Raw genomic sequence first — 25570 nt, 5'->3', positions numbered from 1 at the left:
AAAGAAATATGGACCAAAATTCTAGTTTCTCTAACTCAGAAACGTTGGATATAGAACATTTCTTTTAATTTTTAATTTTTGTGAGTACTTAGTGTTTGTATTTATGGGGCACATGAGATATTTTGATACAGCCATTCAATGCGTAATAATCACATCAGGGTAAGTGGGGTATCCATCACTTCAATTCTTTGTGTTACAAACATTCCAATTATACTCTTAGTTATTTTAAAATAGAGTTGACTATAGTCACCCTATTGTGCTGTCACGTACAAGGTCTTGTTAATTTTATCTAACTACATTTTTGTACTCATTTGACATTCCCCCTCCCTCCCACCACCACTACCCCTTCCCAGTCTCTAGTAACCATTATTTTCCTATCTCCATGAGTTCAATCATTTTAATTGCTACCACAAGTAAAGGAGAACATGTGAAGTTTGTCGTTCTGTGCCTGGCTTATTTCACTTAACATAATGATATCCAGTTCCATCCTTGTTGATGCAAATAACAGGATCTCATTCTTTTTTTATGGATGAATAATACTCCATTGTGTATATATACCACATTTTCTTTAACCATTCATCTTGTTGATGGACACTTAGATTGCAGACAGATCTTGGCTATTGTGAATAGTGCTTCAATAAACATGGGATTGCAGAAATCTCTTTCGTATTCTGATTTCCTTTCTTTTGGGTATGTAATCAGCAGTGAGATTGCTGAATCATATGGTAGCTCTATTTTTTCTTTTTTGAGGAACCTCCAAACTGTTCTCTATAGTGGTTGCACTAATTTACATTCCCACCAACAGTATATGAAAGCTTCCTTTTCTTCACATCCTCACCAGCATTTGCTGTTGCCTGTCTTTTGTATAAAAGCCATTTTAATTGGGGTGAGATGATATGTCATTGTAGTTTTGATCTGCATTTCTCTGATGATCAATGATGTATTAGTCCATTTTCACACTGCTGTAAAGAACTACCTGAGACTGGGTAATTTATAAAGAAAAGGGTTTTAATTGACTCACAGTTCTGCATGGCTATGGAAGCCTCAGGAAACTTACAATTATGGTGGAAGATAAAGGGGAAGCATGGTGGGCGGAAGAGAGAGAGAGGGATGGGGGAATAGCCACACTCTGATGATCTAAAACCATCAGATCTCGTGAGAACTCACTCACTTTCATGAGAACAGCATGGAGGAAGCTGCCCCATGATCCAATCACCTCCCACCAGTTTGCTCTCCTGACACATGGGGATTATAATTCTTTTTTTAATTATTTATTTATTATTTATTTATTTATTTCTTTTTTAAGAGACAGGGTCTCACTATGTTGCCCAGGCTGGAGTGCAGTGGCTATTCACAGGCGTGATCCCACTACTGATCAGCATGGGAGTTTTGACCTGTTCCGTTTCCAACCTGGGCCAGTTCACCCCTCCTTAGGCAACCTGGTGGTCCCCCACTCCTGGAAGGTCACCATATTGATGCCGAACTTAGTGCGGACGCCCAATTGGCATAATGCACTATAGCCCAGAACTCCTGGGCTCAAGCAATCCTTCCACCTCAGCCTCCTGAGTAGCTGGGACTACAGGCACGTGCCACCGCGCCAGGCAGGGATTATAAATCGACATGAGATTTGGGTGGAGACACAGAATGAAATCACATCAAATGATGTTGCACATCTTTTCATATACCTGTTTGCCATTTGTAGGTCTTCTTTTGAGAAATGCCTATTCAGATATTTTACCCATTTTCAAATCAGATTATTATATTTCCTTCCTAAAGCATTGTTTGAGCTTATATGTTCTGGTTATTAATTCCTTATCAGAAGGATAGTTTGCAAATATTTTCTCCCATTCTATGGATTGTCTCTTCACTTTGTTGATTTGTATCTTCTGCTGTACAGAAACTTTTTAACTCAATGCGATCTAATTTGCTCATTTTTGCTTTGGTTTCCTGGGCTTGAGGTGTATTACTCAAGAAATCTTTGCCCAGTCCAATGTCCTGGAGAGTTTCCCTAATGCTTTCTTTTAGTAGTTTCATAGTATACGGTCTTAGGTTTAAGTCTTCAACCTATTTTGATTTGATTTTTATATATAAGACAGAGGTCTAGTTTCATGCTTCCGCATATGAATATCCAGTTTTCCCAGCACCATTTATTGAAGAAGCTATCCTTTCCTCAATGTATGTTCTTGGCACCTTGGTCAAAAATGAGTTCACTATAAATGTATGGATTTGTTTCTGGGTTCTCTGTTCTTCTCCATTAGTCTGTATGTCTGTTTTTACGCCAGTACCATGCTGTTTTAGTTACTACAGCTCTGTAGTATAACTTGAAGTTAGGTAATGTGATTCCTCCAGTTTTGTTCTTTTTGCTCTGGAAGACTTTGCCTATTCTGGGTCTTTTGTGCTTCCATATAAATTTTAGAATTTTTTTTTCCATTTCTGTGAAGAATGTCATTAGTGTTTTGGTTGTGGTGCATTCAATCTATAGATTGCCTTAGATAGTACAGACATTTTAACAATATTGATTCTTTCATTCCGTGAACGTGGAATGTCTTTCCATTTTTGCATGTGTGTCCTAGAAGAGGCAATTTGGACATAAAGAGAAACATCAAGGGCATGAGTACACAGAGAAAAGATCATGTGAGGGCATGGCTATGAGGCAACCATCTGTAAATCAAGGAGAGAAACCTCAAAAGAAATCAATCCTGTTGACACTTTGATCTTGGACTTCTAGCCTCCAGAACTGTAAGAAAATAAATTAATTTCTGTTGTGTAAGCCATGCAGGGTGTTTTGTTTTGCTTTGTTTTGTAGTAGTTTGAACAGGCTAATACAGGGGTATTAGTAATGGAGGCCATAAAAGAAACCATAGGTAGCATTTATCAAGCACTTGCTGTGTTCAAGGAGTATTCTAAGCCCTACTTGAGTCATCTCATCCAATTGCTTGCAAATCCTAAATTACCTGCTCAATGCCCTACAGGAAGTGATGTCACCAGCCTGATTCAGGTGCCTTTTCTCTCAACCTCCACTGCACCTGTGTCTAGCACCTGTACAGTTCCAGGAACCATGCAAAGTACTTCATAGAAAATCTTTCTAGTCATTACAATTCTCCAAGGTAACTCTTCTATTCCCATTTTTCAGATGTAGAAGCTGCGGCTCAGAGGTGTCCACGGCCACACAGTGAGTTTATTAGTTTCTTGCGGCTGCTATAACAAATGAACACAGCTTTCACGGCTTCAAACACCAGAAATTTATTCTGTCACGGTCCTAGAGGCTAAAGTGCAGAATTCAGGTGGAGCAGGGCTGTACTCCCTCTAGGGAAGAATCTGTTTCTTTTCTCGTCAGCTCCCGTGGCTGCATCACTCCGGTCTCTGCCTCTGTCTTCACAACACCTTCTTCTCTACGTGTGTCTGTGTCTTCTGTGTAGGGCCGGTTGCCTCGTCGGGAGGTTGGACACGCCCACCTCTGCACTCGGCACCTAGCTCCGCCGCAGGGCTCCCCTGGAAGGCTCCAGCTGATGCAAGGCTCCTGGCCGGTTCTCCCACCGGAAAACCCGCCCCGTCTCAATCCCGCTCCCCTGGAGTCAATCAGAGCACCCAGCTGTTGCTTGCTCCTCCTAGCCATAAAAACCCCACGCCCCAGGAAGTTGGTGCGACTTCCCTGGCCCCTTTCCTCGGGACCATGGAACCTCGCCCGGGAGCTAAATAAATTGGCATTTCATTTTCTTATACTGGCCTCAGTTTCCTCATTTTAAACTCGGCAATAACCCTTACATTCTCCTCTTCCGTCTCTAGTACCTTGTGCATCCCCTTTGTAAGGACACGTGTGATTTCATTTATGGCCCACCTGGATAATCCAGGACCAGCTTCTCTTCTCAAGATTCTTACCTGAATCTCCTCTTTTGCCATATAAAGTAATATTCACAGGTTTTGGTGACAAGTGAATGTATCTTTGTGGAGGGTGGGGAGATGTTTTTCTGCCTACCACAGTGAGGGAATGGCAGAGTGATCACTGATTTTAGGGTTTATCTTCCCCCCAAGCCCCAAGTGATAGACACCTGTGGCTGTACACCCTTCAGAGCTATAAACATTACGCTTCACAATATCTTTTCTGCAATGCTATTTCTAGGCTGCGGTGGGGGTGGGTGTTAGAGTGATAACTAAGAAATTTTGGGCCTTTTGATTCAGAAGTTCCTCTGATGAGAAGGCACCCTTGTAGGGTCATGGTCATGTTGTCCCTAAGACCCACAGATATGCTCATTCTTTACAGTAACAAAAAAAGGGGAAACTCCTTAAATATTTACCCATAGGGGATTGGTTAAATAAAATGTAATACCTCCTAAATGGAATAGTCAAGCTACATTAACATAATAAAGTAGATCAATATGTAGTGATGTGGGAAGATGGCCATGACGTATTATTAAAAGGGAAGAGGGCCAGGCCCAGTGGCACACACTTGTAATCCCAACACTTTGGGAGGCCGAGATGGGCGGATTATGACTTCAGGAGTTCAAGACCTGCCTGACCAAGGTGGTGAAACCCTGTCTCTACTAAAAATACAAAAATTAGCTGGGCGTGGTGGTGCATGCCTGTAATCGCAGCTACAAAGGAGGCTGAGGCAGGAGAATCGCTTGAACCTGGAAGGTGGAGGTTGCAGTGAGCCAAGATCACACCACTGTGCTCCAGCCTGGGTGACAGAGCGAGACTCCGTCTCAAAAAAAAAAAAAGTAAGAAAAACATTACTCATTCTTATTAGAATATTAATTAGAATGTGTATGTGCACGTGTATACAGCTATTAAAAATTAAATAAAATTGAGTTCCTCAGTTGCACTAGCCACATTTCAAGTTCTCAGTAGCCATATATGGCTAGTGGCTACCATATTGGACAGCACAAATATAGAATATTTCTGTCATCTCAAAGTTCTGCACGATAGATCTGCTCTACGCTAAGTGGCTAGAAAGAGGCCTTTCACTTTGTATGTTATAGAATTATGTGAATGCTTATATACCAAGTATGCTATTATCAGAAAAATAGGGCACATAGAGTTTCCAAGGTAACCTTCTATTTCTTAAGTAGGTACTAGTTTATTATCATTACTTATTAGTTTTTTAAAATAGAAGCAGGGTTTTGCTCTGTTGCCCAGGGTGGAATGCAGTGACATGATCAGAGCTCACTGTAACCTCAAACTCCTGGACTCAAGTGATCCTCCTGCCTTAGCCTCTTGAGTAGCTAAGAATATGGGCAAACGCTACCGTGCCTGAATAATTTATTTTTCTTTTTTGTAGAGACAGGGTCTCACTACATTGCCCAGGCTGGTCTCGACCTCCTGGACTCAAGCAATCATCCTGCCTCAGCCTCCCAAAGTGCTGGGATTATAGGAGTGAGCCACTGTGCCTGGCTTATTATTATTATTTAAAATGTATGTTTGTGTGTGTATGAACTTTTAAAGTATGTTTCATAATGAAAATGTTTTGAAATTATATAGGGAAAAAGGAATCTCCTGGCAGGCACAACAGTGAACCAGGCGTGAGGCTGGGAGGCTTCCAGCTGGGGCTGGGTCCCTCACCTGACGGCTTTCTAGCTTTGGCCAAGTCAGGCATCTGCTCAGGCCTCAGTTTCCTAATTTGTGACAGACTGTCTGCTCCACCTGCCTTACAGGACTGAGGTAAGACTTAGAACCACAACCATGTGTGGAAAAACACTTTCAAACTAAGGAATTGCTACACAGAGGTGAAGGGTCAGTAAATAACGTCATGAGTTATCAAAGGCCTAAGGAGGCAAGCGTGAGTGCCCTGTGACCAGGATGTGGGCTCCGTGCCTGCTCCTCAGTGGAGTATTTCCGATGCTACTGAGGTCACCAGAAGCAGAGGGGGCTGTCGTTGTATCCCCACTGCTATCATGGCTTGGCAATTTAGAAACAACTACCACAATGTGATTTTATTTATTTAACGAGCTCTTACGTAGCACTTATTTGTCAGGTACACTTTTGAGTGCTTGACAAATATTTACTCATTTAATCCTCCTCCAACCCTGAGGTAGTCACTCAGGGTTATTTCATGTGGGAGGAATTTAAGGCTCAGAGAAGTCAAGTAACTTGATCAAGGCCACACAGCTAGCAGGGAGTGGGTATCTAACTAAGGCAGCTGTGCTTTCTCCTTCCATCCTTTCTCACCATCCTCTTGCCCCATGAAATGTGGTCACAGAGCTCCTCATGCCAGTTTATTTATGTTAGGGGCATGAGATTAAACTTTTGATAAGAAATTTAGTTCCTAACTTGGTAGCTTCAATTCTGGTTTTCTGGCTGAGTTTGGTAGCATGGAAAAGCAGGAATGGGCTGGGAATGAGACACCAGTCACTCATTAGCTGTGTGACTTTGGGTAGGTTACTTAACTTCTCTGTTGTTCAAGTGGTATTTTGTGAGGGTTGAGTAAGTTTATGTATTGTGACAATGCCTGGGTTCATGTCAGCCAGGTAGCCAATGCCTCCTTTTTTTTTGAGAGAGAGAGAGAGAAGCCTCACTCTGTCACCCAGGCTGGAGTGCAGTGGTGTGATCTCAGCTTACTGCAATTCCTGCCTCTTGGGTTCAAGCAATTCCTCTGCCTCAGCCTCATGAGTAGGTGGGACCACAGGCATGCACCACTATGCCTGGCTAATTTTTGTACGTTTAGTAGAGACAGGGTTTTGCCATGTTGGCCAGTCTGTTCTTGAACTCCTGACCTCAGGTGATCCGCCTGCCTCGGCTTCTCAAAGTGCTGGGATTACAGGCGTGAGCCACTGCACCCAGCCTAGCCGATGCCTTCTTAATTCTCATCTTTTCCTTCATCTTTTTTTAAACCAGTGAGTTTAGACTTGAGAATACAGAGGTGAATAAAGCCCAATGCCTGTCTTCAGGTTTGCAGAATGGCCTAGGTGGGAGCTGGGGAACACGGTCAATCAGGCGTCGGAGGACAGCTCTCACCAGTCCTGCCTCTCTTCTTGCCTTGAGGACCTTGGAAGAGTTTCTTTGCTTCTTTGTTGTACCTTTGTCACTTGTAAATGGGGCCTGGATTGTCCCCACTCCAAGGCCCCATCTGTTCTATCATTTTCTGACTTATCACATTTAGGTCAGGACAGGCCTGTGTCTGCGGGGTCAGGGCTGTAGCAGGTGAACCCACGGTGTATCAGCGTTTCCCTTTAGGCCACTCTTGTCAATGCTCCCAACAGCCTCCTCCTTCCTCCCTGTGGTGCTCTGGGGAGGTCTCTTGGCTCTGCCCCAAAGTAGGAATGGTGGAGACAAAGACAGCTTCACATTCTCTTCACCTGTAAGGATTGAGAGTGGCGGATTTGGGAGGAGAAAAATGAGTCAGTGGCAACTCGTGTGTGACTCTGCAGTTTATCTGAGGCTGCCAGAGCCACAGTCATAGTTTTTGGCTGAAAATAACCCTCATTTAAGAACGGTTGCCCAGGCACTTTGCTGGACTAGGAGGCCTGGGGACACTAACTGAGAAGTCAAGGGGGACAAGAGCCAGCCTGTCATCCTCAGTGTCTCACAGACTCCTGGAGAAGTGGGTGTTTTGGCAGGAAGGTGGTGGGTAAACACCTGAAACGACCCATTCTGTTCTCTTTTCTACTTCCTCGTACCAGTGCCATGGAATGAAGGGCAGCTCCATTACCTCAAGTTTAAGATCCTCATAAAGGCAGTTAATATCCTGTAATTACACAGGTGAATTGCACTTAGCAGGCCCATTTGAAGAAGCGCAGTGAAATGGATCCTGTCTTAGTAGTGTGACCTTTACTGGGCAAGTTAAATCCCCAAAGCTAGCCAGTTTAAGGATGCCGAAGGACCTTCTGTGGCTTTATTTCTTCTTCACCTCATTTATTGATTTGTGTAGATCTTTCAAAGTTGCAGTGGCATTTATGAAGCTGCCGAGGCCTTCTGAAGCTTAACAGGCCTGTTGATAAAGTTTAACAAAACTGTTAAAATTCTGAGCATGGAGTGAGCAGCAAAGACCATACAAGAAAACAGGACATAAGTCTGCTTTCCATTAAAAAAAAAAAAAAGATAAAAAAACGTTAAGTCAGGCACAGTGGGTCACGCCTGTAATACCAGCACTTTGGGGGGCTGAGGTGGGTGGATCACAAGGTCAGGAGTTCAAGATCAGCCTGGCCAAGATGGTGAAACCCCGTCTCTACTAAAAAAAAAATACAAAAATTATCCAGGTGTGATGGCAGGCGCCTGTAATCCCAACTACATGCTGCTTTCTTCTGTCCTTCACTCTCCTGAATTCTCTAAAACTCACTTTTTAAGTCATTCATTTAGACTTCAGAGTCACTAAAAACTAAGAGACTGAAATTACAGGTCCAAAAGGAGGCTGAGGCAAGGGAATTGCTTGAACCTGGGAGGTGGAGGTTGCAGTGAGCCAAGATCGTGCCACTGCACTCCAGCCTGGGTGACAGAGCAAAACTCTGTCTCAAAAAAAAAAAAAAAAAAAAGAAAAAGAAAACGTTAAGAGACAGGACAAGCCATTTCTTTTCCACCTCTTTGTATTACAAGTTCCTGGTTGTTCCTGTGCCTGTTGCCTGCAGACTGCTGCTGATACCTCCCGTGCCCTCTCGGTGGCTTACCTCTGTGCCCATCTGAGTGGCCTAGCTCACTCTTCTGACCACAGCAGCATATCTGATTCGGAAGTGAGACTTCAGTTTCCCCTTCTTCAAATGCTAACCAGCTGGAGCTGCAAAACGTTCTCCCCTGGCAGCCTGAAGGTTGACTTAAGGCTAGAATATCTTTTTCTTGCCTCATTAGTTTTTGGGACATAAGAGAGTTAGCTGGTAAGAGATGGCAGTGAAAATACTTCCAGACTAAACCTAGTAAACCCCCAAGTAAAAAGTGGCTGTGAGATTCATGGTGTTTCCTTCTGTCCTTCACTGTGCTGAATTCTCTAAAACTCACTTTTTAAGTCATTCATTCAGACTTCAGAGTCACTAAAGACTTAGAGACTGAAATTATGGGTCCGAAGGTACTGAGGAAAGACAGAAATTCATCTGAATGGAAATAGCCAGTCCTTGAGGCCCTTGGCTCTGCCATGCTACCGGGCATGTCACTTGGTCTCATTTCATCTCTCACCAGTCCTGGAAAGTGGGCATTAGTAACAGCTGAGGACTTTAGACTCAGCGTGTACAAAGTCATACAACTTGGGAGTGGCCAAGTTCAGACTCAAACCTGCAGCCACTGCCTTTAACCATGAAGCCATGAAGTCTTCCCAAGAACTGCTACAAGGGGACAGTGTTCTTGAACCTAACCCTGCAGGGTTAGTAGGTTTAAATAAGCAGAGAGGAAAAGGAAGAGAATTCTGGGCAGGAGGAGCAGTTGGTACGAGCAGAAGCGTGGGGGAAGGACTATGCATGGCACACAGCAATGCCTGCTGGTTGCAAGCTCCATGGAGCAGGGCACCATGGCCTCTGGAGCCATCTTATATCTCCCAGTGCCTGAGTGCCTGTGCATAGTAGCTGCTCAATAAATATTTATCGCATGAGTGAATACTTGAAAAGACAGTTATCTTCTCCATAGACCGAATCCCCTGAAGTCAGGTATTTGGTCTTAGAAATCTTTGGATGTTCTACAAGTCACAGTGGTTATTAAATAGCAAACACTCAATGAGTGTGTCCTGATAAAATGAGGGAAGGAACAGGTAAGGGAGGGTGAGATTTGCCTGAGTGACGAGACACTGATACTTTGAGGAAAACTGAGCAATATGCGTAGACTGCCATGGTAAGGGTGTATCATGGAAGGTCATCAATGCCAGGATGAGGAGCTCTTGTGTCCTCCTTGAGACATTTTTTAAAAATCCATCTCTTACTGCACAACATCATGGACCACAGGACCCAGGCGGTGCCCCCACTGATGGGTGCATATTGGAACCAGAGTCTAGCACTTCTTAGAAATCATTTTTCTGCCTTAGCCTGGCCCCATTGTCACTGTCTTCCCATTTGAGGGTGGCCACACTGTTACAACCAAAAAGAGACCTGCATAAACTTGTGAATGGGAACCTTCTAGATCCCACCATTGTTTTGGGGGTAGTTAGGCTGGAAAGTCCCAGCCAGCTTCCTGTAATAGGTGTTCTCAGGCCAGGAGTTCTCAATAAAAGCTGCCCTCTCTTTTCAGGTGTTGGCTACCTTTGTGGTTTTAAGAAAGCCTGAGGGCGTGAAGGTAGCCCCAGGAGAAGCCCTTTCCGAGGGCATTCGGAACCTTCCCATCCTAGAGGTGAAGCTGAACTGCCACCAGGACTTATGACCCGCGGCTTCGCTCCCATTCTGCCCATCGAGTTCCACAAGATGGGCTCCTTCCGCAGGCCTAGACCGCGCTTCATGAGCTCCCCCGTGCTCAGCGACCTTCCCCGATTCCAAGCAACTCGGCAGACTCTGCAGCTGAGCTCCAGCTCAGCCTGGAACAGGTGAAGGAGGCCGCAGGGTGTGGGGTGGAGGGTTGCCAAGGGCCACGGCAGGGAGGGAGGCACCTGGGGGCTGACTGAGCTTCTGCTGATTCTGGGAAGGTTGTGATTATGGAAGTAAATGATGAGGAGAGCAAGTTTTCTCTTTTTTTCCTTTTTGTAGAGACAGGGTCTGACTCTGTCACCCAGGCTGGAGTGCAGTGGTACAATTATAGTTCACTGCAGCCTCAAACTTTTGGGCTCAAGTGATCCTCCTGCCTCAGCCTCCCGAGTTGTTGGGACTACAGGTGCATGCCACCACGCCCTGCTAATTAAAAAAGAAAATTTTTTTAAGAGATGGGGTCTTGCTCTATATACTGCCCAGGCTGGCCTTGAACTCCTGGCCTCAAGAAATCACTCCCACCTGTCTTCCAAAGTGCTGGGATTATAGGTGTGAGCTACTTTACCTGGCCAAGAAAGCAAGTTTTTTTTTTTTGTTTGTTTGTTTTTGTTTTTGTTTTTTTGAGACACAGTCTTATTCTGTCTCCCAGGCTGGAGTGCAGTGGCACAATCTCGGCTTGCTGCAACCTCTGCTTCCCAGGTTCAAGCGATTCTCCTGCTTCAGCCTCCTGAATAGCTGGGAGGACAGGTGGCCACCACCACGCCCGGCTAATTTGTTATATTTTTGGTAGAGACGGGGTTTCACCGTGTTAGCCAGGATGGTCTCTATCTCCTGACCTCATGATCCACCTGCCTCGGCCTCCCAAAGTGTTGGGATTACAGATGTGAGCCACCACACCTGAACAAGAACAAATTTTTTTTTTTTTTTTTTTAACTTCCAGGTGTCTGTTAGCTTTCTTTGTTTTAGTAGCCAGAAAATAGACCACTGAGAGCCTCTGGCCTGTCAGTCAGTTTACCAGACTGGGACAGTTGCACTGGAATTTATAGTCACTATTCATGCTCATTAGTCACACCTGAAACTGTCAGAGTATTCGAGGGTGGGCTTATATAAATAATCTTAGGTAACCTACTTCCCATTTGGGAAGATAAAACATGTCTGTGAAAAATTAAATAAGAGGCATAAACCAAAGATTATGAAGACCTGTGAGCCACAGGTGCTCGGAAGAGGCGACACAGAGTTTTGTTAGGTGTCTAGCCAACCTCTTGTGCACCAAGAGTTGAGCAGACTGAATCAGCACTATGTCTTACATGCTTATGGGCTACTGTTTTTCAAATCTTTGCAGATACTGTTTGGAGAAATTAAATGCATCATTACTTTGAAGCATGATTGAATTCTTTGTAGTTTGGGTCATTATGGATATTTTCTTTCCTTTTTTTTTTCTTTTTGAGACAGAGTCTTGCCCTGTTGCCCAGGCTGGAGTGCAGTGGTGCCATCTTGGTGCCATTTTCCCCTATAAGTGTGGCTCACTGCAACCTCTGCCTCCTGGGTTCAAGCAATTCTCCTGCCTCAGCCTCCTGAGTAGCTGGGTTTATAGGTGTGCGCCACCATGCCTGGCTAATTTTGTATTTTTAGTAGAGATGGGGTTTCACCATGTTGGCCAGGCTGATCTTGAATCCTTGACTTCAGGTGATCCACCTACCTCGGCCTTCCAAAGTGCTGGGATTACAGGTATGAGACACCGTGCCTGGACCATTGTGGATATCTTTAATGAATGGACACAGAAAGCACGACTCTGATACGGGTGGGGAGAGGGGGCTCCAAAATGTTTTGGTGTTAAATGGATCCCTGTTCTTTAAAGAAAAGGGGGAGGCTGAGGCAGGAGAATTGCTTGAACCTGGGAGGCCGAGGTTGCAGAGCGCCGAGATCGTGCCATTGCACTCCAGCCTGAGCGACAAGAGCAAAACTCTGTCTCAAAGAAACAAAAAAGAAAAGGCCAGGGCCCTTGATAGAGACAAGATGTCAAGCAGGTCCTTTGCTGAAACACTGGGCTGTGGTCCCAGAGGCTGTGGAGTAAGTCCTGACTAACTCTGCTACCGTACACCTCATAGGAGTGGAAATACGAGGGTCCTGTAAGGCTGGCCTGCTGGAAATTCTTCCAAGGAAAGTGCTATTAAAAAGGCAAGGAATTACCGGTTCATGTTAGCTCAAGGCCACCAAGCTTCCCTTGAAGACAGTGGCCATGAAAGAACCCCAGGCACGGGTCAGCTTCTGCTTGCAGGAAACGCCATTTGGAATCTCCCAGGCCCACGTGGTTTCCTGCGATCAGATCCCACTGCCTGCCCTTCACTGTGGCTGCACCCGCAGCACAGCCAGCAAGGTGAGGGAGGAAGACCTGCTGGCTTGCAAGAAAACGGGGGCTGCTTTTGAGTTCTTTCGGCTTTGGTCTTCTTTCTCTCCAAGGACGCTGAGGAGGAAACGGAGGATGGATGGAGAGTGTGGCCAGGTTTGTGCCATGAGCTTCCTGGTCACTCCACCCACCTTCAGCCCTGAGCTGCTCATTGAAGTGGCCCTAGAAGGGAGATTCTCTAACCGGGGGTTATTCTCTTTTCCTGTAGCGTTCAGACTGCTGTGATCAACGTTTTCAAAGGGGGTGGCTTGCAAAGCAACGAGCTCTATGCCCTGAACGAAAACATCAGGTATGTGGCAGGCCAGACTTGGTGCCATTTCCCCTATAAGTCTGAGCAGGGACAAAGGGGCTACCCCCTTAGGAGCCTTACGGTTCTTTTTTCCTGCTTGGTTCATATGGTTCTTATTGCTGCTTCTGTCAGCTATGCGACTTTCATGGCCGTTGAGTTCTGAGACCTATATCTGCCTAGACTTCTGATCCAGAGAGAATTGTTTGTTCAGTACATAGTGTGTTTTGTGGGGGAAGGGAAAGGGTTGCTAGATGGCAGCTGTCATTTATTCTGTAAGCATTTATTGTTCCCTTCCTAACCATTAGGCACCGTAATAGGCAATTTGGCTTAGTGGTTGGAACCAGACTGCTTGGGGTTCTATTGCTGTTCTTCCTTTTACTGAGTGACTTACCGGCAAATATTTGAGTGCCTCTTCGTTGGCCAGGCACTGGAGAGGCAACAAGGACCAAAGACAGACACAGACCCTGCCCCTATGTGATTTATATTCACTGGGAAGAGAATCATTAGTCAACTAGCCACATGTGTGAAATGCAAACGTGTAACTAAGACAGCTACTCCAACACAGCTGACGTGATAAAAGCATGTTAGAATGACTTGATTTTTGCCATGGAAGCCAGGAATGGTGCATGTGATGCTGCTGCTGTGATCTGAAACATCCATGGGAATTACCTAGGTGAAGAGGGCTCCAGTTGGTAGAAACTGCACATGCAAAGTTCCTGTGGTTGCAACGAGCAAGGAACCAAAAGAAGACCCATCCACGTGCGTAGAGCACCAGAGGTTGAATAGTTGTGCAGTCAGGTCTGTGTTTTGGTGAAATGAGAGCAGAAAGTCAGGCAGGGCTCATTGCCCCAGAATCTCCTAGGGATAGGAGATCGATCCATCAGGTCTTTTAATACCCTGGCATTCATATGTTTCTGGATATGTTAAGTGCAGAACATCAAGGCTAAAGACCCAACCCTGGAGTGGGCAGAACAATAAACAAGTCCATTGTTCTGGTCCTGTTTACAGTGAGTTAAGGCCTGCTTTAAGGTCAGGGAGGTGTTTGAAGAGCTCTACTTTCATTAAAGTCTTTAGAATTGTGTTAAATTTACACCCATGTTCTTGAGTTTCACATCATACTTATATAAATATGGAAAAAGACAAAAGATATCTAGCCCAAGGCCTCATTTTACAAAGGAGGAAACTGAGGCCCCAAGAAGTTGAGTGATGGGGGCGAAGCTGGGTCAGGCAACCCCCAAGTTGCAAAGCTTCATTTTTCTCCAAGAACTAAAATTCTGGCCTTTCCATGAGGTTCTTTAGTTCACAATAGAAGTATAAATAAATAAAACAGTGACTCAGGAATGTGCTAATTGTTCTTCACTTTGGGAGGCTGATCCTGAAATTGTACTTAAAAGCTCTGTTTGTGGACAGCTGGGAGAAGTACAGGCCAAGCCAGATTTCACCAGCCCAAGTAGCCCAGGGACTGCTAACTCAAAAGCCTTCAGTCACCAAGCAGGTCTTCTGAGTGGGTGAAGCTGGCGTGGGTGCCTGGCAGTGAGATCTTGCCCTCTGTCGAAAGAGGATTACCCTGGCAGAACACAGGGCTGGTGATACAACTCTTATTTTCCAAGAAGAACTGGAAATTGGGATTATTATGTGAAATGTTCTGACTTTTAAATGTTGGTAAATAATCCAGACTTCACCAAACATTGGTGCAGGCCAAACAAAACACATCTGTGGATTGAATATGGCCAAGAAGCTACCCTTTTCTAACACCAGCCATTGCATGCATCAGGGAGGCAGCGACGCTTCGGGGTGTTAAGTTGCGGAAAACGCTAGGCGCCTTCCTCCTACATCAACACGTTCAACCCTCCCCACAGCACTTGTTATGAGGAGATGACAAAGAAGAAAATCATACATAAGAGAAACTAAATAGCTTGTCCAAAGTCACACAGCAATGAGCAGTGGCATCAGGATTTGAACTCCTTTCTGACTTAGATACCTGTATTAGTCTGCTTGGGCTGCCATAACAAATACCATAGACTGGATGACTTAAACAACAAAAATTTATTTCTCGATGTTCTGGAGGCTGGGAAGTCCAAGATGAAGGTGCCGATCATTTCTGTTCCTGGTGATGGCCCTCTTCCTGTTTTGCAGGTGGCCACAGTCTCACTGTGTGTACACATGACCTCTTTGCATTCGATGGGGAGAGAGAAAGCTGTCTGATGTCCCTCATAAGAACACTAATCATGTGGGCCCTATCCTCATGATCTCATCTGACCCCAAGTATCTCTCAAAGGCCCATCTCCAAATCCCATCAAATTGCGGGGGGCGGGGTGGTAGTTAAAGCTTTGACATATAAATTTTTGGGGGATGCATAGCCATACCTTTGTTCTTTGCACTAGATTGTAGTGTCAGAAAGAGATGTCTTATGTTCGGAGAAGGATTAAGCTGATGGTTCCTGATCTTTTTTTCTGCCATCATTCCTTTCTCGAGGTTTCTGGGAGCACACCTCTTATCACGTCCTGTGACTAACACCCCTCCTGTGGAGCATGACACTCCCCCAGCCCTCCTTTCCAGTGCTGGCGTTAGGACGGCTAGATGTTCCTCTGTCTTGAGTGATTTTTCAGATTAGTGGGAAATACATACGGATGAGATTTGAAACCATTTGCTCAGATATAAATTGAGCCCAGAATAAGCCAAAGCTTAAAAAAAAAATCAGAGCTTTCATTCCCCATGTTTCTATACCTTCCAAACTAGCCACACTATATTAGAGAAGGCCAGAGGATGGAGATAGGCTTTCACATCAGAGACATGGAATATCACTGAGGATATGAAGTATCTCACAGGCATTGATGTGACCTAGATGTCCCAAGTGGAATACAGCCAGCCCTCCCACATCAGCAAGTGCCTGTGTGGAGGTAAACACAGCTGCCATTATTCCAGTGTCTTAAACACTCACATCGGCTGCTCTCTGGTTACATTCAAATAGACACTTGGGTTTCGATTTTCCTTTTGGAAGACTTGTTTGCAGAATAGATCTGTCAACTCAACGTGGTTGAGGCAGGACTGGTGGAGAGGGTGGGGGCACGGGATGGTAGGCATGTCAGAAGGAGATGTGCAAACAGAGAAACGTCAGCTCTTCAGCCCATTTTTCAGTTGTGACAGCACTGTTATATGCAAGAGGATTTGTGCTAGGTTTAATAGAATTTTTTGACTTAAGAGAGCAGTTTCTGGATTCAGAGTCTAGGGATCAAAATTGGGCTAGCTGTGTGACCTTGGGCAAGTAATTTTATTTTCTAAGTTTGTTTTGTCTTTTATGAAATGAGGATAATAACCTCATAGTCACTGGGAGGCTTGAGACAATGCTAAAAGCATCCTTAGTACAGAGTCTGGTGATTTAATAAAGGTTTAATAAATGTTAGCCATATGATGCTTATTATTGTGAACAGTTAAGTGTTAACAGTTATTACTATGAATAGAAATTGATATATAGTGGGTGAATATGATGCATGAGAGCACAGGCCAATGTGATGAATTGCCCCATGAATAGTGCCACTTTGGGTCTTTCTCTGTGTGCAAGGGAGACTGACTCCGTCTAAGGTGATTTCCCTCTGTCACTTCTGTGCTTGCCCACTCTGCTACCACTCTATAGCCCTCTCCAGGCTGGGTGTCATGCTCCCGCCTATAATCCCAGCACTTTGGGAGGCTGAGGCAGGAGGAACACTTGAGCCCAAGTGTTTGAGATTAGCCTGGGCAGCATAAGGAAACATGGTTTCTACTAAAAATACAAATAAAATAAAAAGCTGAGCATGATGATGCACACTGCACTCCAGCCTGGGCAACAGAGCAAGATCCTGTCTCAAGAAAATCTTCTACGACAGTTTGGATGCAGTGAGCTCACTTTGAACTGGAGTCTGGGACAAGATCCTCAAAGAGAGGTGCCTGGAATTGAAGTCTGGGTGAGGCTAAGTTCTTATAAGGAGAGCCAGCTGTTTCTTCTCTCACAAAGAAAAGAACAAGAGGAAATGACTTTCTCAGTTCTCCATTCTACTCAAGCCAAATGGTAATAAACTTTTGGATGGAATATCCAAGTCTAAGGTCAAAGCCTAAATCAGATTCTTGGGATCACTCATCCCAGCCACCCTGGCCACTTCTATTTGTGGAGTTAGGATATACCTGGGAAATACAAATTTATTTAAATAGTAGCCAATGCAAAGGATGCCTGGGAAGATAGATGTCTTATGTAACTGGGTCCTGTAATGCAGTCATTATAATAAGTGGCCTTTCCTTTTAAGACATGTCTTTGGAAATGGACTCAATTTTAAATGTTAGCAGATAGACTTTGAAGCAACTATGTGGAAGAACTTGGGACTGAGAAAGGTCAAGTTCTAAAACACAGTATCGGATCCAAAGACAGGTGTCTCCACACTTTAAGAATAAATCTGTCAGGCCAGGTATGGTGGCTCATCTGTAGTCCCAGTACTTTGGGCGGCCAAGATGGCAGATCACCTAAGGTAAGGAATTCGAGACCAGCTTGGCCAACATGGCAAAACCCTGTCTCTACTAAAAATATAGAAATTATCCAGCCATGGTGGCGTGTGCCTGTAATCCCAGCCAGCTACTTGGGAGGCTGAGGCAGGAGAATCCCTTGAACCTGGGAGACAGAGGTTGCAGTGAGCCAAGATTGCGCCACTGCACTCCAGCCTGGGAAACAGAGCAAGACTCTATCTCAAAAAAAAAAAAAAAATATATATATATATATATATATATATCCATCATAAATATCAGAAATGTCACACCTCAATATAGTAGTAGCCAATGTTGCCCTATGCAAAAGTTAGGGCACATGGTTTGTTGATATGAAAACCGTCAATCAGAATATTTCCTATTGAAACTGCCTTAGGAAGCACAGCTTACACATTGTATTATCTCTCAAGGCAAGAAAATGACTTTTCAGAATAGACGTATTCTGGCTAAATCCCCAGGCATCACAATCTACAATTCTGTCTTCCCTAAATTTCCATCTGTCGGGCTGACTCTGGGAGTCTTCTTCAGTGTTGAATTCTCTGTGGGGTGTTAATGTGGCTTTTAACACCCCTCACCAGCCTCACCCCTGATGTGGCTGCATTTTGGCAGCGGGGACAAGTCTGGGTTAGAGGTTTGGGTTTTGTGAGCCCTTCCAAGAATAAGAGCAGCTAAGCTGACACAGGAGTGCACTCTCCCTAAACAGTCTTCTCTGCCAACTCTTCTACTGATTTTATGTGACCGAAAAGACTTAGAAAAGTGTGAAAAAAGCAAGAATTGATGTTTGCTGGTTCTTTGAAGAACCTGCTTGCCCGTGTTCGTATAAGTGCTTTCAGTCCTTGAGTGTTGGGGTGTGTGTGTCCAAGGAGTGGCCACTGATTGATTTATTCACTTATCGAATGAATGTGGAGTGCTCTGCCCCGTACTGGGCTGCGTTCTGGGGTGGTCACTGAGTAGGTGGTTTGTGTCTTGGAGATCTTACAGCAGGGTGAGAGAGGAACTGGGAAGGCAGTTCTCATAAATGCTTCTAGAGGGGTGATGGTGGAATCCGGAGTGCAGGGGGCATGTGAAGGATGGGCGACTTAGGAGAAAATGATACCCAAGTTGAAATCTGAAGGGGGAGCAGACAGAAAGGGCAGTTGAGGATCTAACATCCTTGCCACCACCACTCACTCTATACTCTCCTGCCTCCTCTGACTCCCCGGGAGGACTTTTTCTCTGTAGAATAAATGCTCAGAGATGAAATAAATTTCCAGAAACCAGAGATGAGTTATCTGCAGCTGGCCTGAGACAGGAAGCACACATTTTCCTTCTCTCTCCAACCACCCTGCTTCTGTTCTTGTTGGGAGGGAGGAGGTGGTGTGAAGGAAACCCCAGAGATGTTCAAGGAAAGAGGAGGTTCCAAGAATTCTGTTTGATCTGTGACAGGTCTGAGTTGAAATACCTTCCTTCTGAGTCAGTTGGTTGCCTGAAACCCAAAGGGAAATCCACCTCTGATTTTTCCGTTTCTTTAAGAGTCTGATGACTGAGGGAGAGGGGGGCCCACAGTGCGGGAACAGTTAGGAGGGATGGGAGGAAGGTAAGCCTGGATCCAGCTCACAGGCTGATACCATAGATCAATCTCAGGCCTGATGCCATGAGGTAATGATAACAGCAGACACTTGCTTAGCATTTAGTATGTGCCAGGCTCCAAGTGCTTCATATATGTCAACTCTCTTAAAACTCACCACAGTCTTTGAGATAGATACTGTATCCCTGTCTTACAAGGAGGAAGTACAGGCACGGAGAGGCAGAATAACTCACTTGGAGTCATGTAGCCAATAAGTGCCTGAGTCAGGATTTGAACCCAAGCCTCCCATGTACTTAAACTCGTAGTAAGTGGGCTGCAAGAGCCACACAGAGCTGGCATTATCCAGATTTGGGCTTGATGTACCTGGGCATAGGCTCATGAATAGATCACGAGGTAAGGGGGGGACATTGCCTTCTGAGGAGCCTAGTTTGGGAGGGATTAAGATGAGATCTCTTCTTGGTCCTAGTGAGTCTGCTGCTGATGTGTCACTATCTTGTACCTGCTGTGGCTGAGAAACAGACTTGGCTTTCAGGTTAGGAAGGTTATTAGAAATGGCATTGGAAACCCATGGAGTTGGCCCATGTGGTGTTTGGCCTAAAAGTTGTTTAGAAATCTGGAAATCTCACCTAAAACTCCAGGTTTCCGACCTCTTTGGAAAGGTCAGATCTGGGCACTGGACTCACAGTCTGGCGTGGAGCCTGTCGGGGGAGCTGAGGCCTGGCTGCTGGCTTTAGAGGGACGTTCTTGGACCTCATAGCGCACACTCACTCGCTTCTCTTCCTTGCTCGCCTGCCCCTGTGGAATGGGGAATACCACTGCCTCATTAGGCTGGCCTCCATTTCAGTTGGGATCTACCAATGTATGGCCCCTGGCAAAGCTCTGAGCATCCATCTCATCTGCAAAATGAGGACACATTCCTACCTGTGAGGCTACTGGAGAATTTGGGATGCTGCCTGCAGCCTGCCGAGCATAGGGTGCCACATAACGAGGAGCTCAGTAAATGCTCTTAGTTGGCTTCCTCCGTGTTTCTCTCTATTCCCATGGATACCCACTAGGGTGCAGACATGCCCTGAGTCAAGGACACCATCTCCCATGGGCTCCCATGGAATGGACCAGAGATGGGGGGAGGGGCTTTGTATCTATCTGTTCCTGCTTACGAGAAGCTGCCTCCTTGAAACATGTCCTATTGCAGAAGTGAGGTGGGTGATTTTAGAACATTCAGCAGTCAGATGGCTGGGCACCGACCAGCTACAGCATTGGGCACAGGACTCTGGAGGACCTCTGCTGTTCCTGGATCTTGAGGCGGTCTGGGCGGATCTTGCCAAAGGGCCAGGGAACTAGGGGCAACCCCTACTTGCCATATGGCACGGAAATATTAACAACTGATACAGTTATTCCAACTCATCTTGGCTAACCTGCAGCTCTTCTTAAAAGCTGCCTCATCCTCTTTAATCTCATATGGGAGGAGAGTTGGGGCAAAGAGAGGGATTTTGGGCTGGGCGTGGTGGCTCATGCCTGTCATCGCAGCAGTTTGGGAGGTCAAGGCAGGAGAATCACAAGGTGAGGAGTTCGAGACCAGCCTAGCCAACATGGTGAAACCCCGTCTCTATTAAAAATACAAAAACTTAGCTGGGAATAGTGGGGGGCACCAGTAATCTCAGCTACTTGAGAGGCTGAGGCAGGAGAATTGCTTGAACCTGGGAGGCAGAGGTTGCGGTGAGCCGAGATTGTGCCACTGCATTCCAGCTCCGGCAACACAGTGAGACTCCATCTCAAAAAAAAAAGAGAGAGAGAGATTGGGATTTTGTCACCTTGGGTCTTTCTCGGTGTGCAAGGGAGACTGACTCTGTCCGAGGTGATTTCCCTCTGTCACTTCTGTGCTTGCCCACTCTGCTGCTATCCTGCTGCCCCCGTGTCTCTCCACCAGCTTGACTCCAGCTTTTAATAATGCCTCCTTTACCTTGAAGCCCACAGATGTGGGAAGTTGAGGTGAGACAAGATGGTGAGAAGTGAGATCGCAGGTCTGTATAATAACAGGAAATCCTGTCAACTGGGGTGGTGTCTCAGCTGGTCAGCCTGGGAGGGAGAAAGGGTGAGATAATGTAGACCAGTCAGTGCTTCCCCATTTCCCCCCCTATTATGGTTCCTTTTGGCTTCTGGCCGAACTTTATGCTCAGTTTCTCTTTTTGGTCAGGCCTCATGTAAGTGTCCCCTTCACATTACTCCCAGCTCCCCGGCTTCCCTTTTTCTAGCTCAGTGGCTTGTGGTGGTGGTTGGTAGCAGCAGAATTCTGTTTTCAAATGAAACCAGGCATGGAAGTCCAATATGTGAAACAGATGGGATAGGGGCTGTTGAGGCTGAGGGGTTGCTTTCATGTCAGTTCCATGTCCTGGGAATTCTTTTCCCCAAAGCTTTGCTTCCAGCTTCCTACCTTTTAATCCTTTCATCAGCTGGTCTGGCCCTAATATATTACCCTCTTTATGAATTTCTCCTCGGTCCTCAATCCCAGGCATAGGAAATGCTAGTCTGGCTGTACTTGTAGAAAGATGCTGAGAAGCAGCAGGCTGGAATTTTCAAGACCCTGGACTTCATTCACAGTCCTGGGTGAAATTATAGTACCTCACGCTCGCCAAGCTTTGCTGTGGGCCAGGCAGCATTCTAGCAATTTGATGAGGCTTAACCCATTTTACTTGTGCAGCAATCCTGGGAAGGAGGTATCCTTATCTTCCCCACATTCTGGGTGAGGAAATTGAAGTATGAAGAACCAATGAATTTGCCCTGGTCCTTGCTAACAGCAGCTACTAAGTGGCTGCTGGGATGCAGAGCCAGGCAGCCCCGGGCTCCCTGCTCTCAAGACGCGTGTTATCTCTGGCCTGTGCTTGCTCAGGTCAGTTTTCTTGTGTATTAAAAGTGGGGATATCATTGCTGCTTACAGTTCTATTTTAGGCTTAAATGTGGGAACACCTACACTGTTGACAGTGGTGTCTGGCACCTAGCAAGCGCTCAATAAACTTTTAATCAGAGAAAAAATGCCACGCTGCGTCCTAGGAGCAATTTGTTTGTTGTTCATTATGATAATGATTACTGTTTGTTCCAAGAAGTAATTGCTTTTCTGTCGACAGGGCAGCAACCCTAGGAAAGAATGGGAAAAGCAGAAGGGAAGCTGCCAGATTCTAGGCCTGAGCCTTGAAGGAGATTATGCCCTAGGTATTAGGAATCAGGATTTTTATCTTTCGTGCATCTAGGGAACCACAAACCACAGCCTCTTTAATTTGGCTGTCTCTCTCCAGGTTTTATCTTCTTCCTTGTCCTTTGCAAATTAAATTGGTAAAAGTGAGTACGGCTACAGGGTGAATTGTCCCACTGTGATTTTGGCCTAGATATCTAATGCCTTGATATTTTTTACTCTCAACATTTGGGATGAATCTCCTGTGCCCTCTAAGAGAGCGGCCCGATCACTCCCTCATGGGGCACAGGAGAAACCATTGAGCTCTGCTTCTTCCTTGTCTTCTCACACCCAGCACCATGTCTAGCACATGACAGGTTTTCAGTAAATGATTAAGATTCAAAGAATTAATTAATGGGGTCTCCACCCTCAGTTCCTTCTTTTTATTGGTGGGGGGAAGGTAAGTTTTAAGTGGGGAAGCGTCTGCCAAGTTCCGCTGGAAATGGTGTATTGGGACAGAGGTGTGGAAAATCCCTTTCTCTCAATTTAGCTGAGACAAGAATAGAGTTTTTTTCGGAAGCATTCTTTCCTTGTAAACCAATGCAAGCAGAATAAGCAGAGTATAGGCATGGATTGTAGATTTGCAACATGACTCAGCCACAGTTTACTCACAGGCTGGTGTTGCCAGCACTGCTGTGGACTCCTCCCCGCCCCCCTTTCCTCATTTCTTCACTCTCTGTATTTCTGGGAACAAGGGTAACTGGGTTACCAGTTTGAGGCAGGTCTGGATTGGTAGGTTCCCAGGACTTGTGGGATTCTCTGTTAGCTGCTATCCACCCCAATTCCTGATGTTGTGCCCTTGATAGAGACTTCCTCCCACGATTCTTTCTCGGGCTTCTGGCCATCCTGCGGTAACCTTAGTGGTGTTATTAACTTCATGATCTTAAAAATTTGTTTCTTAACAGGATTGTATTAACATAGTTCCAAAATTTTACACATATAGCAAGGGTATACAGTACAATCTCCCACCCCTGTATCCTAGAAACCAGTTTTCCCTTCTCTCTTCCTCAAAGATAATATTAGTAACGGTAGCTTATTGGGTATTCTTGCAGCGTTTCTTTATGCGTATATAAGGAATACGTATGGAAACACAGCTGATGATAAAGTACCCAGGTACTTTATACAAGGTCTGGGACTGGACTGGGGCCTGGTGATGTGGTATGGTGTCTCCAGGGCAGCGTCTTCCTCAGACTTCAGGGAATCAGGTCAGCTAAAGTGTTTCGTTGCCTTACATAATTTCCAGCAACAGCTTCAGGCTTCTCCAAGGCTTTATGTGTAGCCATGTAGAAGAAGACACAAAAGCCCAGTGCTTTTTCACATATGATTTTTAAAAATGCATATGTGGGCCGGTGCAGTGGCTCATGCCTGTAATCCCAGCACTTTGGCCAAGGTGGGCGGATCACTTGAGGTCACAAGTTTGAGACCAGTCTGGCCAACATGGCAAAACCCTGTCTCTACCAAAAATACAAAAATTAGCTGACAGCAGTGATGGGCGCCTACAATCCTAGCTACTCAGGAGGCTGAGGCGCAAGAATCGCTTGAGCCCATGAGGTGGAGGTTGCAGTGAGCTGAGATGGCACCACTGAACTCCAGCCTGGGCAACAGAATGAGACTCTGTTTCAATAAAAAACAGTTAATTAATTACAAAAACAAGGCTGGGCATGGTTCATGCCTGTAATCCCAGTACTTTGGGAGGCTGACGCCAGCGGATCATGAGATCAGGAGTTTGAGACCAGCTTGGCCAACATGGTGAAACCCCGTCTCTACTAAAAATACAAAAAAATTAGCCAGGCGTGGTGGTGCACGCCTGTAATCCCAGCTACTCTGGAGGCTGAGGCAGAATTGTTTGAACCCCGAAGGAGGAGGTTGTGGTGAGCAGAGATCACACCGTTGCACGCCAGCCTGGGTGACAGAGCAAGATTCCATCTCAAAAAATAATTAATAGTAAATATATAAATAAATAAAATGCATAAGTGTTCTATGTGTTTAAAAATCAAGGAGCTATATATTTCAGTTCTAAGGGCCTATGGAGAAACCCATTCATATAGTAATACAGACTTGAACAGCCAGTTATAAGCATGGAATTGACCAACAAATGTGTTAGTGTTATGTAAACTAAAATGTGTATTCTTATTTTTCTCTTGTCATTTTACAAGGTACCCTGTTGTATGTATACATTGTTCTGTATCTTGCATTTTTTCTCTACTTACTATGACTTAGATCTTTCACATCCTTATTTGGAGCACTTCTTCACTCCCTTTTTTAATAGTTGCATAGAATTCCATTGCCTGGATGAACAATCTTTTTATTAGCATTTTATCGGTACACATTTATGTTGATTCCTATATTTTGCTGCAGTGAAAAACTCTGCACAGATATGACATGTAACCCTGTCTAACTCATAACATGCCCAGACAGAAGGCAGGATTTTGTAAGCGATAAGGGCAGTGCAGCTTATTGATTTGACCACCTAGAGCAATTGAATCTTGACTTAAATGATTAAGTAAGGTCTTTTCTGTTCAGGTAACTCCATGAACAGTACCTTGCGGAGAAGGTTTTGCATTCTGGATTTGATCAAAGGACAAGTGCGTGGTTCTCCTACTATACCTGGCTATGGTCCATTACATTTAAAGTATAGACAGCAGGTTCCCACATCGTGTCTGGTTCCTCCTCAGTAAAGAACTGGTTATCACTATCAGTGTGATGGAAGGCCCCTCTTCATGTTCTACTTCTCTATTCTTACCCATTATTGTCTCATAAGTCTCATAAGTTTTCGCTAAGTCTTTGTCTTGGAAGTTGCACCGTCTGCCCTTTAGCTTCTGCTTTGTTTTTGGCTGATTTCTACCTAGACTTTCTCCTCCTTGGACACTCTGCAGATTTCTGGCCTTGGCTGTGGCTTGCTGCACCCTGGCTGCAACGCAAGGCTGCTGTGCTTCCACCCTCCCGGTAGAGTGAAGTCCCTTCCTGTCCTCCCTGATAGGAGGGGAGGAGATGACTTGGATTACCCCAGGGCACTCCTTACTTGTTCCATCATATCCACCCAAACTCACAATTATTACACAGCATAGATCCCTCCTCCATGCTGCTCTCCATGAGGGTATCCATAGTTTTTTGTTGTTTTTTTTTATCTTGAAGGCCCCTTAACCCTGACCTCTTTCTTTTTCAGTCTTACCCATGGCATCTTCATGAGCAGAGTGTTTTCCCACTGTGGGTTCTTTGGGACACCAATTCCACAGCATTTTATTTGATCTCAGAATCACGTTCATCCCGC

The 25570-nt window shown here is 45.2% G+C and overlaps 1 protein-coding gene across 9 annotated transcripts in view; it reads left to right on the top strand.

Moving 5' to 3' along the window:
• The window catches only part of PRR5L (proline rich 5 like), a 95275-nt gene that overhangs the window by 22108 nt on the left and 47597 nt on the right, over nt 1-25570 (top strand). For 4 of the 9 annotated variants that reach the window (XM_017530499.2, XM_017530496.2, XM_037739241.1 and 1 more), the window contains 2 exons: nt 10135-10423; nt 12917-12997. In XM_017530499.2, coding sequence (XP_017385988.1) covers nt 10260-10423; nt 12917-12997 — 245 coding nt within the window. In that variant the 5' untranslated portion in view covers nt 10135-10259. The other 5 variants (XM_017530498.2, XM_017530495.2, XM_037739242.1 and 2 more) reach the window with 5 other exon arrangements.

The sequence above is a fragment of the Cebus imitator genome, unplaced genomic scaffold, assembly GCF_001604975.1.
Source record: "Cebus imitator isolate Cc_AM_T3 unplaced genomic scaffold, Cebus_imitator-1.0 Scaffold66, whole genome shotgun sequence".
In the NCBI taxonomy this organism is placed as follows: Eukaryota; Metazoa; Chordata; class Mammalia; order Primates; family Cebidae; genus Cebus; species Cebus imitator.
Note: the sequence above shows the minus strand (reverse complement) of the source record. Positions and strands in the feature narration are given on the sequence as shown.